The sequence below is a fragment of the Opisthocomus hoazin genome, chromosome 21, assembly GCF_030867145.1.
Source record: "Opisthocomus hoazin isolate bOpiHoa1 chromosome 21, bOpiHoa1.hap1, whole genome shotgun sequence".
In the NCBI taxonomy this organism is placed as follows: Eukaryota; Metazoa; Chordata; class Aves; order Opisthocomiformes; family Opisthocomidae; genus Opisthocomus; species Opisthocomus hoazin.
The window spans coordinates 3,019,029-3,036,698 of NC_134434.1; the positions used below are offsets into that span (position 1 = coordinate 3,019,029).

Genomic DNA, 17,670 nt, shown 5'->3' on the forward strand with positions numbered 1-17,670 from the left:
TTGCTGGCTCCAGACAGCTACAGGAGACTTGAAAATGGGCTTCTGAAGACTTCAGAAGTACAGCAAATACCCTTGCAACCCTGTTAACTGGCCGAATAAAAGGGAGCCTACTTGAGGATGTTTAGTACATGTCTAAAGCACCTGAATTTGACTGTGCCACTGCGTTTCTTAAGTGCCTGCTTGACAATGTTGGTTATTTTTGGGGATTTTTTTCTCTTGCCTTTGTGTTCTTGAATGGTGAGAGGACAAGTGGGCAGAAGATGATGGGAGGGACAATGGAATAATAAATACAGTGCTGGGTAAGGGGAAGGATCTAAGAGGTGCTCAGGGACGTTTCTTCCTCTTGCCTTGCAGTCCACATAAAACTTTCAAAAGATGAGAGTGCAGGATGTAATTAAGTCAAGGTTGGAACAAAGGCAGTTCCCTCCTTTCACCTCAACACATTTGCTTGTGGTTTCAAACCAAGTCAAGAAATACTTTTAATTACATACCTAGCAAGTTGTCCTGCTAAAGGGAATAAAGCAGCCTTCTGACCACATGTGTTTACTGCCTAATGAGTCATTGTGTGCTGCCTGGACGTATGCTTACCTTCTATCTGTAGCTCTGTGAACTTCTCCAGCCTCCATGCTAATCTGAATTTGTCCTCGTGACCTGTTACTTGCTGCGGAATTGCCCCCATTTCTCTGGTGGTAAACTGAGGCCCACCACGTTAATGCCGTGTCTGTGTGGGTTTGTGGAGAACACAACCTAGATTCCCTGCATGCCTGTCCTGTGCTCTGGCCAGAGAGCGCTCCTTCTCTTGGCTTAGGTTTTCTGCTTTGAAATGTCTTGTTTCTGTGTTGTTTTCTTTCTGCTTGTGCTGTTTTTTCTGAAGACCCCAGGAGAGGAGGTGTTAATGCACTGCACCAAGTGCGTTAGCTTAGAGGGGTTGGAGCTGTTACACTGCAGCCCGTCACACAAAGGGGCCTGGGGCCTCGCCAGCTGGCCAGCGAGATGCGTGTTCCTTCGTGTACTTATTTTTTTCTAAAATAGCTTTAGCCTGGTATTTTTGTGATCCAAGTGTACTTATGGAGAGACACTGCCCTTCCCCACCCCCCCACCCCACCCCCCCATGAATGGCTATGAAAAGTGCCCTGTAGCAGTTAATGCCACACAAAGAATTTGTTTTTCTGCTTCCAGAGGGCTTTGGCTTCTCTGGAAATTGGTGGGTTTTCCCAGTGTGATTTGGCACAGCCTGTTCCCCAGATCTGGTTTGGTGACCTTGCTTCTTTCTCCTCACCTTCTGCGTCTCTCACCTGATTGGAAATGGGGCAAAGGAGAGAGTTTAGAGAGTGGTTACTAAGCAGCAAGGAGGCAGCGTTAGGGCTGTGTCAGGTTGAATGAATAGCTTCAGTGTTTGGAGGCACTGAGGAATTTTGGACGCACAGTCCAGTGAGTCACAAAAGGTCTTTGGGAGGGAGGCAGGGAGGAGAGGGCAATGTTGGGATAGAGCTGATACTGTTTCAGAAACTTCATTTGTGCCAAACTTGATATCACTTGTGACTCTCCTGGGGTCTCTCAGAAGCACCAAAATATTTGAATGTTCATCTCAATATGGTGAAATATGTTGAATATATTATGAATATTAACATATTCAATATAAATGAATATGTTATGCGGGTCTTATCCTGCATAACACCTCCTACTCAGCAGACTCTGGTGCAAACATCTGCTATGCTTCTGCAACTGAAGCAGCGTTAATTTATATACCTAAGGAGGGAATAGCTGTGTTGAGAAGATCTCCAGACAGAGCATTACAAGCCAGAGGAGGTTACCCTTGAGTTTCTGGTAGAGCAAATATCACTCCTGGATAGTGGTAGCTAAGAGAGAATTGACAGTGGAGGCGTTCTTCCAAAATGGGAATACAGAATCTGAATCACCACCACACTCCGCAGTATTTTGCTTTGTAGAGGGTTGGTCAGCCAAAACCCTGAATGGCACCAAGTACCGAAGTGAATTCTGGCACCGGGCACAACTGGGAAACCTCAGCAGCCTGGGTCCCTGCAGAGCAGGGTGTCTGCAGAGAGGCTGAGCAGATGCCACCCTGAAGGTGCTGTGCTCTGCTGCTGGCTCTGGGAGCGTTTCAGCTGTTTTGGTGTTACTCTGCATCCCGCTGACCCTGCTTAGAGTACAGTGAGTTGCACAGGCCTGTGGTAGGCATTCCCAGGGCTTAAGTAGTTTTCTGCAGGCTGGATCTAGCTTGTATTTAGCTAGCTATGCTCTAAAACATTTGATTCTTGGCTGTTGCCAAGGGCCAGTCACCAAAAATGAAGAATCTATGCTTTGATCTGTTTTGAGGAAAGGCTTCAAGTATGGGAGTTTTTGCAGAATTCAAAGGAGCTGAGTGTCCAGGACTCATTGAAACAAAGCCTTAATTCTTTCATTAAATTTAGACTCTAGCTTTGAAAGGAAACAGAGCATCCTGTTAGGCTTTGACTTTCCATGGTACAAACATTGCCATATTATCTAATAACTTGCATTTCATTCTTTATTTTTATTCTTTTGTCCCAGAAGTAATGTGTAAATTTCTAAGCAAATGGACAGTATAGCTTTTTAGGTTGGAAGCATACCTTGACTAAAATCTGTTTCTTCCTCCTCCTCCCAGGAATTCTCAGAGCTGGAGAAAAGAGATCCTCAGGAGCTAGTTGGTAAGTTCGCTCAGAAGTATTTATTTACATGTTTTTTCAAACTAGACCTTCTAGGCTTCCCCTTTATAAAGAGCATCTTCGTTCTGTTCTGACAATGCTGTAGTTTGAATTATTGTCTGCAATGTTTTATCTCAGTGGAATATTTTCAGTGAAGTCTTCTTTTGTGAGAAAGGTACCATGCCTAAAAATATGAAAATGTTTTCATACATTACATGTCTAAGACATATATATAAAGGGCAGTGTTGGTATTTTTCTGGATGAGCTTAAAAACAATAAAGCAGTAGCTTTGTTCAGACACCTCTGAGAGCCAGTATAACCAGGAATGATGACAGATTCTTTGTTCTGTGGCTTCAAAAACTTACCTAAAATATCCCCACTTAAATGTGATCCACATAGCAACTTATAGGTGCTGTGTCGACGCAGTGTACCATATGTTTTCTAATGGTTAATGAAACTTACATGGTTTTTATGACATCTCACTTATTCCTTGCACCATTAGTAGATTTGGAAAGTCCATGGTGATCAGTTTGAAACATTATCCTCTGCTTGGTCTCTAAAGCTGTCCAGAAAGTGTATTTTATCATAGAATCATAGGTTGGAAAAGACCTCTAAGATCATTAAGTCCAAGTTATGTTGAAGCTGTGGCTATCTTGAATTAACCCTTTGTTCCTGAGATTGCTAGTACAGTTCTGTGGCAGTATGTAATATCATTTAAAAAAAGAGTTTAGAAGTTGCTTTGTTATCTGCCAAGTCCATTTGTCAAGGCTCAAGCATCATATTTCAGCTAAGAAGTGTGATAAATATAAAATAAGACAGTAAATACTAGGATGCTAAGCTGTGACTCCTGCAGCAGCCATCACACTGAAGTTTAGGGCTTAAGTCCTTTTTGGTTGGCCTGCCCAGGCTTTGCACCAACTCAACTGTTACACTGCATTTTCAGCCTTTAGAGGGCAAAGTTGCTTTAACCAGTCTCATCACAGAATGCAACAGAGATCTTTCTCCAAACTACTGATCTGCCTCAAAATGTGTACTAGAAACACGGTTGAGACAACAGCATTTAGGGTAAAAAGTAAAGAAGAATGTCTGAAAGCCAGCTGCCCTTCTACTCCACATATGGGTGAAGCTCTACACTTGTAAAGCAATGTAGTGGAAAGTCCTTTCTTAGTCAAGCTGTAAGGCTCAGGTTATGATTTTGTTAGTCTCCTTTTCCCCTGGTGAATGCCCCATCTGCAGGAGATTAGGAGATTGAATCTCGTTTGTCTCATGATTGCCCAGGCTTGCACGCAGGCTTAAAAGCTGCACAGAGGGCAAGGGTGCAGTTAGTGTCACACACTCGTGAGTGGGCAGCGTTGGTGAGTCCGAGACCTGGATGAAGGTTTGCAATATGTCTTTAATATCCTTTCCTAATAGTAACACACACAGAGCAGCGTGTAGGCTAGCTTTGTGCAGAAGCAGGTAATTAGAGGTCAGCATACTTGCCATGCTGTATTCTGTAGGTCTTAGACCGTATCTTATCTACTTGAAAAGGAACTGTTGCGTGCGCCTTATGGTTGGTGTAACATGAGAACCACTCCCTTCCTGGAAACTTGGACTTCTAGAGTTAGAATTCTTGAATGGAAAAAGGTGCAGCATTTTTTGACCCAAAGCAAGTAACTTCTCCAATTGGGACATCTAAAATTTTGTCTTAATACCAGTATATCGAAGTCTTCTTTAGACAGTTTTCCACAAATGCTTTTTGCATTAAAAGCTTGTGGGCCTGCTCTTCTCAGAAGACAGCCTTACATTGTTCAATGTCACCTTTGTTAAAATCCGTGGTTCTGTTGTTGCTTAAGTACAGCACAAATGTGGGCTTCTGCAAAAAGTAATGTTTGTTTGACCTCCCCCAGATGCATGCTGAGGTTTGTGTGCCTTGAGCTGGTCTGGGAGTTGGAGCTAGCTGAGATCCACCTTCACTGCTTTTTTTTCTTTCCATTCCTGTGAGGCTTCCAGCTGGATCCATTCCCTGATCTGCTTAGTACATGCTAGGTAAGCACTAGAGTTGGCACAAAGAAAACAGTAGGGATGAGCAGCTGCGAAGGGCATGGTTGTTCTGACTTATGCTGAAGCAGTGATCACATAATCAAAGCCTGAGAGAACGGGAGGGGAAGTTTCAGCAGTAACTGTGCTATGGTTGAGGAGCAAGTGTATATGAAACTTATTTTGATAGATTTCTGCATCAGTGTTGTCCTTTTGGGTTCTTTGTACCACTGAAGAGTACATGGTGCTGGCAGGGCATTGCATTCACTGTTTCTTGCAGCCTTGCAAAATAATACTTTTAGGATGCTTTTTTTTGTGTTAAAGTTCTTTGCAGCATGGTTGTTTACCTTTTGGACTGTAAGAAATGTTCTCTCCGGCCCTTAGGATATCTGAGCACAAAGTCAGTGTTCATAAGAGCAGAAAATAGGCTGAGTTGCAAGTCTCTTTCTGCATTTCTCAGCCCACAGAGCAGAAAGGGAACCAGTGTCCTTCCGTGGATGGGTGACTCACTGGCATGTTGTTGCCTTCAGTTCTTCCCTCCGATTTGGCTGTTCTGGTGCCAGGAAATCAGAAACCCACATACCCTGGTTTATGCCAAGCAGACTTGAGTAGAGAGCCAAAGAATGCGGTTTTAGAGACCAGGCACTACTGGTTTGGAAGTCTCCAGGGGAAAGCCATGCCCCTCTGATCACCCTTTCCAGGTCTTTGCTCATTTTTCTGCATAGTGTGACCGTTATAGACAAACTGGCACCTGATGCTGCCTGTAATCCCTTGTGGCTGCTGAAGATGCAGCATGCAAGTGAGCCTCGAAAGGGACAGCAGTTCTTGATCCCACCTGGGGAGCAGTGTTATTCCCTGAGAGAGCTGAGGCAAGACGCTTTACCGGACCTCCGATGACCCAACCCCAATCTGTCCAGGTACAGCCGGCGCTCTCTTCCTATGCTCTCTATTCTTTTGGTTTTCTCTGCACTGGGAAAAGATATCTACTCATCTGTAGGAAACAAAGCTCCTGCGTGCCCCCGTCTATGTCTCCAGCATGGGCTGCCATCAGTCGTTGCCTTCTGGAAGGAACCGAGTGAACAGTTTGCGCTGTGGCACTGTCTCTCCTGCTATGCAGTGTGTCTTTGTACTGTTGGGTATACTGGTCAAATAATCCATCTATCTGAAACTGAAGCAGATTAAATGTAGCATTTCCATTTAATTATCTCACCAAGATCTGGTGAGCAAATATCCTCCATTGACTGGAACGATGCTGAATCTTTGCTAGGTACACCCTGATAGCTGGCTGTGCTTTGGCCTTCTACACAGAGCCTGGGAGCAGCTGGACGTCTCTGCCTTGCAGCGCGTGTGCTGGCTGCACAAAAAAAAAAGCGACAAGCACCTATTGCTTGTGGTGATAAAATTTTTAAAGTTTAGGTCAGCTCCTGGAAGGAGAATGTACAGACTGAGCACCACTGGCCGTGTCCTTCAGCAGCAGGATGCTTGAGTTGAGGACCTGGCAGTGCATTTGCTCCTACTTTCTTGAACCCCATCTGAGTTTTGGGATCTGCTTTACCGCCTTAGTTCTTTACCTGGACTGTGAATCTGATTAGAAGAAGATATTTACTTACTGTGAGCCAGAATCTGGGTGTGCCCATGATGATTAATCATGCCAACAGCCAACTTCCTGAGGTCCCCGCATGGAGATCCTCTAGGCTGTGAGCCAGCAAATCACAGGGCCGATTAGAGACTGCAGCCCATGTCCCTACCTGTGACTCATGTAAAAGTACAACTTTGATCTTGACAGAAATAACAGGATGCACAAAGCAGTTGGATGTATCCTGTGAGGACACACCTTGTTGTTAGCTGTCCATCTGCATTTACCGCTGTATAGGCAGCGGAAAGCTGTGCTTGGGACTTTTAAAACACAAAATCTTTTATACAGGAGCCTGTGGCCATGTGTGCAAATTCCTGAATGATAATCCCAGCTACCCCTTTCTCTAGGGAAAGACCTGGTGGGACGAGGCTGTGGCATGAGCTGTTGTGCTGTCTGTTTGGGGAGGAAGTTTGAGGACCGCTCAAGGGCATGGATAGTTTGCACTTCCTTACTGTAAAATAAGCCTGAAGGGGTTAAACTCATCCTCTTCTTGCTAATGATGTGCCATCTCAGTCTGGCTGGGATGTGATGAAATAACTGAGTAATGATGAACGTGTGTCTGTGCTCAGTTTGGGAGGTGGAACAGGGTGCACGTAGCCTAACTGCTGACTCAGTCTTCAGCTGGTACAGCTATGGCGGGATTGCGGTAGACAAAGATGTCTTAGTTCCAGTTCCTTGTAAGGCATTAGGAGATGCCTTCTCCCATCAGTGTAATGTTGATAAATGATTGTTTTCGCATGGCTTAAACAAAAGACGAGATGAGCACTAAAACCTGAAAACTCGTGGGTCAAAATATATTGTCTCATTGGGAGCTCTTGTTCCTCCTCTGGTGTTATTTCTGTTTCAAAGGAGCTTTGACTTGATTGCTGAACGTACTGTTATGGCTTTGATTTCTTTGATGCTAGACAGAGTTCTTTCCCTTAGTTCCTGAGTTTTTATATGAGCCCACAGTTCCCCTTCCCATACAGGTTTTGTTCTCTGTGGCTCTTCTGGTCATCTGCAAAGTTAAGGAGCCTATGGGATGTCTGCCTTGGCGCTAGGCTTGATTTTTTTCTATTGTCCTTTCTTTGCCTCAAGTCTGAATTTGGTGGCCTTTTTTCTTTTGTAATGTTTCTGCTTATGCTGCGAATCTCTTAAGCCATTGATCAGCTTTTACCTTTTCTGGAAAGCCTAGTGTGCCGTCTATTACGAACACTTCTGTCTATTTGCTACTGTCTCTCTGGGTTCCTGAAACTCTAATTAAACTAGAGGCTTCCCCATCCCACCAGCAGCTGTAACCTGTAACAAATGTCTGCTTTGTTGTCAGGAAGCTCCAGTTTGCCTGCCTTTCTGCAGGGGCTCTGGCAAGCTTTCCCTCTCCATAGAGGCACCCTCTTAGTAAATGCCAAAGGACACTTTTTGTTCATTACTAGCAAGTGCAGAAGAATTTAACCCTCAGCAACATCTTGATCAAACAGAATGAGTGGTCGCCTGCCAGCTTTGCTTCTCCAAAGGATATCGTCCTCAGTGCTTTACATTTTTACAAAAGAAATGGAAACTGTAGTAGCACTGAACATGTGTAGTGTGGACTATCTGTAACCTCAGCTATCTGATGCTCTGTGCTGCAAGGCAGGAGAACACGCAGTGTTCAAATGCCGGTGTCTTGTCTTTTGTGCCCTGCTGGGCTTTCGTCAAAGGAGCTGAACTTGAGTGTGCTGGAACTGCAGTTCAGGCAGCTTTTACTGAGAAATGTATAATTGGGGAGCTGCAAACGTGAGTGGCTTAGTTGATATGACTTCTGTGCTGGTGTCAGGTTTCTTTTATCCACTGCAGAGTATGACTCTGGGATGCATTCCCTGTACAAATGATGATTGAAAACAATCCCAGCTGCTTAAATGTGGCACAAATCTCTGCTCCAAGACTTGGCTAGAAAACTGCCTGGCTTTCCCATAACTGAATGGGAAAGTAGCAAGCAATAGGAGGGAAACATGGCAGTTTCTTTTGCTGATAACTCTGTAGACTAATCTTGACAGGGCAATCAGGTACCCTAATGGTATATCCCATCACAGACAGCAGTAGAAATCTGTCAATCTGTATTGGTCTGTTCTCAGTCCTGCAGAACAAGTTGTTCTTTCTAGCAGTAGTCTGACTCTGTAAGCAAAGATCAAAGTGCCTGTTAAGGAAACGTTAACTTAAGGATGAAATGTAATTTCTTGTGGTGAACTCCTGACCGCCTTGGGGAGAGTTGTTCCCATCTTGAACCGTTTTGGTTCATGTAGGTAGGTCTTGAAATAAATAGGATGCAAAGTGGTTACTCCCTAAAAATGACGGTGAGCCAGGCTGCCTTAGATTGATCCTGTGATCTTCCACGTATGCAGTCTGATTCTCTCTCTGGAAGTATCCTGGCACAAGTTTTGTCAGAGACTCCAGGTTCTCTGAGCTGTTCAGAGCAGGATTTTAAAGTGCATATGGAAGACCTGGTGTAGTAGAAGGCTCTGTATGTAGTGCACAGTACAGGGGTTCAGAGATACATTCCACAAACCAGCCTTTGTTCCTCTGAGGATCTTATCAGCAATTGCAGCTGGAGTGGGAAGTAGTTTAGCTTTTTTCACATTTTCATCCTGGGGTGAAGAGACGCCTGAAAATAAAGCTTTAAGCATGGGTGTGACACAGAGTCATAATATAGTATATCAATAAAGCAAGCATAGCATCTGTCTTGTAGTGATCTAACCTTTAGGTTAGTTGCTTCTTGCTCAGCACTTTGAGAACACCATGAGTACCAGTAGACTGCATTCCCCTGTTACCTTTAGTTGTCAGTTCTCAATGATAGAGTAGCAAGGACATAAAACAAGTTTAATGACTTCCATGGCTTAAATTCCCTTTAGTATTGCCAGAACTCATGCCCAGTTTGCTCTCTACAGCTTCTTTTTCAGAGAGAGTGCGGAACATGTCTCCAGATGAGATCAAAATCCCTCCTGAGCCTCCTGGCAGATGTTCTAACCACTTGCAGGTTGGTATAAGTCCACTTTATTTTTTGTTTGCTTGTTTTAAAAGGCTTGCAATTCAGTAGGGAGGGGGGGATATTTGGGAACTCTGCTCAGTATTTTTCACAAGTCAAAAATCCAGCATTAAAGCTCGGTTTTACCACATTGAGTTTATGAATGCACTGTGTTAATGCTTTAGATTCTACAGCAATTCTAGTTTAGGAATCTTAAAGTAGCTTAAAGCTGCTTTCCAGTCTCTGTGGGTCACTTATGCTTTAAAATGGCTCTTGATCCCACCAGTGACACAGAAGCAATGGTTACTGTGAAGGCTGCTATCCTCTTACCTCAGCAAATTCAGGTCCGTAGGAAAGAACGAATCATTGTTTTTCTATACGGGCCTGAGAATCCCCTAACTGGAATAGTTGAGGCAGCATTGACTGGATTCCTTTTCCACCTACATATCTCTAGATGATAAACATTTAGAGGGGAGGTTAGTAACTTAGAGGCAGCAAAAGAAAACAAATGCATGTTTTCTCTGGTGCGCGCCCAAATAATTGCAGTAACCAACTTTGCAATAACCTTCTGCTCTGTTCGTCCTGATGGAGGGCAAATGAAAGAGCAGAGGCTGCTGTTTTCTACCACCCATTTGAGTTTTAACTGCAGTTATCTACCCGGTAGAAATGCAAGTACAGATTCACTTCTGGAAAGCTCGATAGAGTAAGCTGCTAACGTGCAGTGGTGATTCAGAATGACTCACCATCCAGATCACGCTTGCTTCGTCTCCACGCAGTGTACCTGGGCACACCCGTTCCTCCTCTTGTGCTGTAGGAGGATTTTACTGTTCTGACATCAATGAATTAGAGTGTGTTAGATCTGAGGAATGCACAGAGCTTGAGAGTAGACAGAGTAAAGCGGATTTTCTTCCCCTTTGACAGCAGTTTACTGTGTTAAATCAAAGGCGAACTTGTCCTCTATTAGCAGGTCAAACCACATCTTAAAGCACTTTGAGCAAGGAGATGGGATTGTTCTTTAGAGATGCAAAATGTTCTAGACTTTCTGCTGTTGTTTTGCTCTTTCCTTTTGTCAGATTCTTCCTCTAATAAACTGTGTCTCGAACTCTGCCAAAGGGAGTATTTCTTATTGTAAAGTTCATTGAGTAGTTCCCCATCTGTGGACTTTGTGAACCATATTGCTGCCTCCACGGGGAGGGAACAAAAGGGAACACCTATTCAATCATTTCTACTCCCCAAATTCACCTTTTTGCAGTTGTTCCTTCAAAACTCACATCATGTACACTGGATGTGGAGGTTGTGTAATTTCTTCTTGCTAATTTTGTGAGGACCTGTTGAAAATTTGTCTTATAAAGCTTTTTTTTATAAGGTCAGTGAAATAGGAGTTTCAGCTCTTAACAATCCTCTTTTATTCAGGCATTGGCAAACCCTGAGACAATAGTCAGTTCTGTATTCAAGTTGACTGTCCAGACAGAGGGAGACATGAAGTGACTTATCCAGAAGCAACAAAAGAAAATTGACTCAACTCTCCCATCCTGAAAGACTGAAGGTCTAGCCTCTGGTCTTATTTTAAATTCCTCTTGTACATGAGCAATTTGTGTCAGAAAGAAAAGATGAAGAAAATTACTAGAGTATTCTCCTAGTACCACTAAAGTTTATGTTCCATCTGAAAGTTTCTGCTTTTGCTATCTCTTCAGCATCACCAGAGCAAAAATACTTTTAAGGTCTTTCACTACCTTGCTGAGGAAGAAAAAAGTCATGTTTATTTTTAGATCTTCCAGTCTTTTGGAGAATAGACTGCTTGACATTTCCAACCTGACTCAATGAAGTTGCCTTTTTGCAGGGGGTAGTGGCTTCAGTAAGATATCCATAGACTTTGTAGCTGTGTGAGTGATCTGCAAACAGAAGCTGATTCCCTCGAACTGGCTGCTTGTGCCCAAGCAGGGATTTACAAGTGCATTGTTCCTGAGAGCGTTTGGCTGTCAGTAAACACCACCAGCAATACCTGATGATCACATGGGGTTTAGTTCCCTAGCAGAACGTGGCTCTGCTTGTCTGTTAGCCAGGCATGGCCATGAGCCTTGCCCTCTGTGCAGTGTAGCCCAGCAGCTGTTTTTCAGGTGCACCCCTGAGTCTGAAGGTGGATGTGATGGCCACTGTAAGGTGTAGGAGAACCTCTGTGGAGTTCACATGTCCCTCTCGGAGTTGGCTTGTACTCCTCTACAGTCATAGCTATAACTGGAGACAGCGCACTGGGAAGGAGTCTGCACTGCTGCCTCAAGTGCAGATCTTTAATCACTGAAGCCTTCAGAAAGTGCAAAAGGTTAATTCCCTTACCTGTCCAGACCGTTCATGAAGATACTTTCAGACCTTAGAGGAGGGAGTGTCTGTACTAATCAGCCTGCCTGGCTTTAGGGGAGCGGTGGAATCCTTGCTCCATGCAAGGAGGTCACTGGTTCACTTGGCTTGTTTGCACATGTGCGCTTTGGATAGTCAGCTGGTGTCGTCCTGCTTTTTGTACTGGCTCACCCTGTAATCTTTCTCCCTTAGGATAAAATTCAAAAGCTATATGAGAGGAAAATAAAAGAGGGCATGGATATGAACTACATCATTCAGAGGAAAAAGGAGTTCCGCAACCCCAGGTGAGCCACCATGTTTTCCTGTGTGACCAAAGCACCACAGAGCAAATTCCAAGAATTTTCCGCTTTGTTAGAGTTGTTGCAGAAACAGGATCCTGAGCAAGAAGTACTACTGCTTACAAAAATGAGAAAGACATAATTTGATTGTAACTGAAACAAAAAAACTCGCTGTGTTCTGTGAGGCAACAGCTAGAGTCGGTGTGCCAGTCAGATTTTAAGTGTACAGGCTTTGGATGAAGTGTTTTAGAAGATGTCTCTGTTCTGGGAGCTGGGAGATGAATTTGGGGGAAGTGGGAAATAATGTGACTAATGGCATGCCACATCCGTCACAGCAAGCGTGGCTCCCTGGGTTCTGACTTTACTATTGCAGCGTGGAGTGGTGGCAGCCTCTTTCTACTGACACATCTGAAACACTTCCGTTTACTCACTGGGCCTGTTCTGAACTCTTGCCTTTCCTTTGCAGCATCTATGAAAAGCTGATCCAGTTTTGTTCAATTGATGAACTTGGTACAAATTATCCAAAGGTGAGGTGTAATACCTGTGACTGGCAAGGGACTGGGTAAAAGATAATATGGGAATGGCAGGTCTTACCTCAGGCTTTCGTGAGCCTGCTTGTTTAGAAGTCCTTTAAGGGAACTTTAGTCTGATCTTCTGCATAGAGGCGAATGTTTTGATGTGGTACTGAGCCTCAGTGCCTCCAACTTTTCTATAATGATTCTGAACAAAGACTGCTGAAGCATGTAGATACACATGAACCTCCTCGGAGGGGATAGAAGCTGAGCAGCACAAAAATGCATGACTTATCCCGGCATCCTTTTGGCTTCAAAACTGTTTCTTCATTCACAACAGAACATGATCCCTTAAAAGAAGGTCCAATGTGATATTTGTGTCACTGAGATAAAATAAGAAATCAGTAAGGAATATCATCAGTGAACAGAAATACATAAAACATTTTTGAACTGGGTTTTGCGTATAAGTGGAAATAGCCCTGATCTGACTTACTCTTTTTCTTTAGGACATGTTTGATCCTCACGGCTGGTCAGAGGATTCGTATTATGAGGCACTAGGTAATTCCAGGAAATCTTTTTTTTTTTTTTTTTTTTTGTCCTAACTTAGCTTTTTGTGTTTGTAGTTAATTAAACTGCATGAGAGTCTTCACTTCCTTTATAAATGAGAAGTCATCACATGCTGCTCTTTTGACTACTTCATTCTAGTTCGATGTGCCTGAATGTTATTGATGCTTCATCAGTCTGGAAAACCTTTTCATTTGAATTGGTTCTTCAGTGTTTTCGTCTTTAAATCATTAGTGCAGTAATGCTTTGATTAAAAAGCAGTAGTTAGTTTCATGGCAGTTTTATGTTCTATACACAATTTGAAGTTTTTGGTTGCTTGTGATGGGAAGTATGTGTGTGATTTTTACTGTTCCTAGTGCTTCTTGTAACTTTTGATCTTTCTCAGCTAAAGCCCAGAAGATTGAAATGGACAAACTGGAGAAGGCCAAGAAGGAACGCACAAAGGTAGTTATTCAAAACCAAAAGAGACAGAGATACAGGGCTTTTGTTTGTTTCTCTGCTGAATTTCATTTTGTTGCTTTGCTGTTTCTTATGAACTGTGCTCTGTGCTAATACTGTTTGGTTTTCCCTGTTCTGTCCTTTCTTCTTGCATGTCTTTTTCCAAGCTGCACAGATTAAGTTGTTTGCCCTTCCTTATAGGCCCATTTCTCTAGGTTGTTTATTCCACTGGGTTTCTTCTGTTTTGTCAGTATTTTTAAACCAGAGCTCTTAAAATAGTATTCAGTAAGCCAGACACAGGCAAGATAATGCATAATTCTTATTTACAGCCCAGAAAGAACACAGGCAGGCTTTGGAAGATTTTATTCCTGTCCTTCGGTGGTGTTGCCTTTAAGCTAGTGGCTGGCATTAGAAAACTGTCTAATGTTAGAGATTGCCACCTAACCTTGCAGGAGGCTCCTTCCATATTCGGTATGTGGAGGTATTTTTTTCTTGCAGTGCAAGCTGTGTCTTGCTCCTTGTTTAGTTTTTTGCACGGTAACCCAGGTATCTGATTACGTCCTTGCCCATATCTGCAGTTTTGAAAATATGAGACTGCGTGCTGTTGTGGCTCTTGTTGCTAGGTTTCCTGCTGTGATGCAGGATGTAAATCAAGCAGGTAGGGACTTGTCTTGCATGTTTCTTAAAGGAAAAAGAACGGGAACGTCTGACTGTAAATACATTTTTTGACCAGGATCTATCCTTTCTCAGCTATATCAAATTCATATGCTTATACCAGTTAACAAACCCATTTTTATTGTATCTGACTTAGGAGCTGGGTTGCAGGAGTCCTTAATCATCGTGACTTCGGTACACTTTGGCCTGAGGTCTGCATTTTTCTTCCTGCGTGACAGTCAGCTCGGAGGCCAATGTCTTACGTGACGTTAAAGCTGTTCTTATAAACACAGAGAAGCGATATGGGTTAAAAAAAGACTATGTGTATTACCATTTCATTTTTATCTTCTCCCCTTTCTCCTGTGTGTCTCTCCCTTCCCAGATTGAATTTGTGACTGGCACTAAAAAGGGTACCACAACAAGCGCTGCTTCTACAACAACCACAACAGCCAGTACCACTGTGGGAGGTAAAGAACAGCTGTGATTGTATCTGTTAAGCTGCAGAAATTCTGGGATTAGTGCTTCCTGGAAACCCTGAAGGCTCCTTATTGATTGTGTATATATTGCAAGAAGGTGTTTCTTCTAGGGGCTGACGGACTAGCTGTCCTCTAGTCCCTATATCCCATGGCTGTCCATCTGGAATGAAAGACTAGGGACAGGTGGGATAGTGAAGAGATTTATTAGTGGGTCAAACCTGCTGATGTCTATGTTTGTAGAGTATTCTTGGGACTGATGCATCTCAAGAGATTTGGAAAGACTGAAAATCGTTCGCCTGCCGTTGAAACTGGGAGGAAGGGAGAAAAAACGTTGGAGGCGGAGTGTGTCCTGTGCTGTACCTGAGCAACTGAGATATGTGGGCTCTGTTAAATATGCTTTGGGGTAGGGAGTGAACCTGTCTCCCGTTTGGCTGGAATTCGAGTGTGGTGTTACTTCGACTCTTGAGCTATGAAGTTGTGTTTCCTCCTCAGTGTTTACTGCCAGTGCATGCTGGAATTAACGTGAGGGAAAGTTGTCTAGTCAAGCAGTGGTGTATTAAGAGTTGTCAAGATAGGGTGTTAAGAAGAGGTCGCTGACCTGCAACATAATGCTAATCCTTGTTTGCTTGATCTAATCAAATTCACAGATGCCCAGAAGAGGAAGAGCAAGTGGGACTCGGCCATCCCTGTAACAACAATAGCTCAGCCCACCATCCTCACCACCACTGCAACGCTGCCAGGCGTTGTCACCGTGACAACCAGCGCAAGTGGATCCAAAACTACAGTCATATCAGCTGTGGGCACCATCGTGAAAAAGGCAAAGCAGTGACTGGTGTGCTGGGCCTGGATTTTTTGACCTGACTGTCATTGAAGCCTTTGTTCTCAGAAGGGAGGGGTAGCTTTTGCCTTTGGTAAAAAGATGACAAGATGCTTTGTAACAGACCACGGTTCCCGTTTGGGAGAATGGGGGCAGGAGCAGGCATTCCAGCTGTGTGCCCGCAGGAACGGACCTCTGCCAAAAATGCCTCTGTCTTTTCTTGCTGTGGGAAGAACCAGTCTGCATGTGTTGCGCTGGAGGAAGGTGGCATCTGAAGACAGCTTATAAAAGTTAGCCTATTAAATTATTGTGTTAGGTTTGTCTTTCCTACTTGCAAGTGTGGAGGGGGGGGAAGGCAGGTAGTGAAGGAATATCAGTATTCCCCTTGGATATTCCAGGTCACGCTCAAAGGCTGCTAGCAGCTTGTGATACGTCCCTTCCTCGCATATGCTCAGTTCCAAGGGAATTAAAGCAGAGACAGCTGGTCAGTGTCCACTTTCAAGTGGGTAGCAGAGACTTGAAGCAGTCTGCATCTGTGAATGTAGACTCACTCTTTGCTAAAGTACTGACATCTGTACCCGTGTGCATATCTGTGTAGATCTTGGTGACCGCGTGTGAAATAGTTCAACTATTGAGGAAACCGTGCTGAAATGGTCTTGTGACCATCTTGCAGGGATGGAGATTGCTATGCAGAACCCATAAGCTGTAGAGGTTTGATTTGTGAACTCATTTGCAGAGTCCTGTGTGGAAAACTCTGCCCTTGCCATGGAATGAGATTGGACAGCAGATAAGCAGAGGAGAGCGTCAGATCTTGATTGTGACATTGTCCATCTTTGTACTAGATAGTGATGTAGTGTGAAATGCACACCTGGCAGTTATTGCTTGCTCCACTGTTGTGAAAAAAGAGTATTTTCAGTTGAAAATTTTATTGTATAAATCTTCTTACCTGTGTAGCAAAAAAATTATTATAAAAATGGAAAAGTCTTTAAGAAAAACCCAGGTGTAATTCATGTGTCTGCATTTCTCATCTCGGTGAGGGAGAATCAGTATTCACCTGTTGTGCTTCAGGTTACAGATACCATGAAGTGAGTATGTAATAATTCCGTGGGGCTGGCATGAAGGTGTTTTCACATTATGGATTTTTTTTAAATCTCAAACGCGGGAGGGGAAAAAATAAATTGAGGCATTAAACTGGTTTTGATTGGAGATATTTGTGTTGTAGAGGATGTTCTGAAGTGGTTGGTAACTCAGCTATTCTTAATGCTCATTTTTTCAAACCTGTTCCTGCATCTTAAACTTCTTGGAAAGATACTGTCTAGTAGTAGCACCTGGGTCTTTGATAAAATCATCTACAGAGGCCAGTCTCCTACAACGGAGCTCAAGAGCAAATGAAGTGGTTTGCTCGTTGTTTTGATGTGAGTGGGATAAATCGCTTGAATGGTTCCATTTGTGTAGAGAAACTTGGACTTATTATTCTTTGCAGTGGTCATTCCAGATTATTTACGTAGTCTTTAATTCTTAGATTATGATTTTTCAGAGTAAATTTTTTTGTTTTCCGTTGTTTTAAGTTACATTTTTACCTAGAGTCTGTTTTTTCTAGTGCATAAGCAGTGATAGGAGAGGATAAGAGGATAGGAGCAGTGATAGGAGAGGAGATCAACAAAAGCGTAAGTATCTTAGAATTCAGTGTTGCTTTTTCAGGTTTTTATATACTTTATGTCCCTCCTGATCCTGGCTTTGCATTTATGGAGACACAAGGAAGAAACAAGAGGTTGGTTTCCTGCTTTTAAATAATTTTAAAATGTGTTAAACGCTTTGTCTTAGCAGTCATCTTAGCTTTAAAAAAAAATCATCTGTGTATCCAGGAATGTGCATGGGGGAGAAACCAGGGGACCAATGAGACTGCCGTGTGGGAAAATGGGGAGATGGTGAAATTGCTGTGGTTTTTCAAGCAATGAAATACTGAAAGACATGAAAATAGCAAGATGCAAACATCTCTTCTGTTAAATTACTCTGCGTTGGGCTTCTGACTTGATTCCTGCAAACCTGAACTTCATCCTCATCCGATGGAAGATGGTAACAGCTCCCTTGGCGGAGGAGTATCTTCTGTTTTGGGACTGTTACGCACTCTGCAGAGGATGACACATTTCATCGTGACTGTTCAAGGTGTTTCTTTCCTTGGCTTGAAGACCAGAGTTTAAAGAGCTTTCAGGGGGTTCTTTTAAAGGCCAAGCATGTACTTCTGGTGGGAAATACAACC

The 17,670-nt window shown here is 43.3% G+C and overlaps 1 protein-coding gene across 2 annotated transcripts in view; it reads left to right on the plus strand.

The window, feature by feature from the left end:
- SAP30BP (SAP30 binding protein) overlaps nt 1-16,405 on the plus strand; it is a 30,780-nt gene extending 14,375 nt beyond the window's left edge. For both annotated transcript variants that reach the window (XM_075440607.1, XM_075440606.1), the window contains 8 exons: nt 2,645-2,687; nt 9,240-9,328; nt 11,864-11,955; nt 12,416-12,476; nt 12,968-13,019; nt 13,411-13,469; nt 14,500-14,584; nt 15,241-16,405. In XM_075440607.1, the coding sequence (XP_075296722.1) occupies nt 2,645-2,687; nt 9,240-9,328; nt 11,864-11,955; nt 12,416-12,476; nt 12,968-13,019; nt 13,411-13,469; nt 14,500-14,584; nt 15,241-15,422 (663 nt within the window). In that variant the 3' untranslated portion in view covers nt 15,423-16,405. The remainder of the gene's footprint in view (nt 1-2,644; nt 2,688-9,239; nt 9,329-11,863; nt 11,956-12,415; nt 12,477-12,967; nt 13,020-13,410; nt 13,470-14,499; nt 14,585-15,240) is intronic.
- The last annotated feature ends 1,265 nt before the right edge of the window (nt 16,406-17,670 follow it).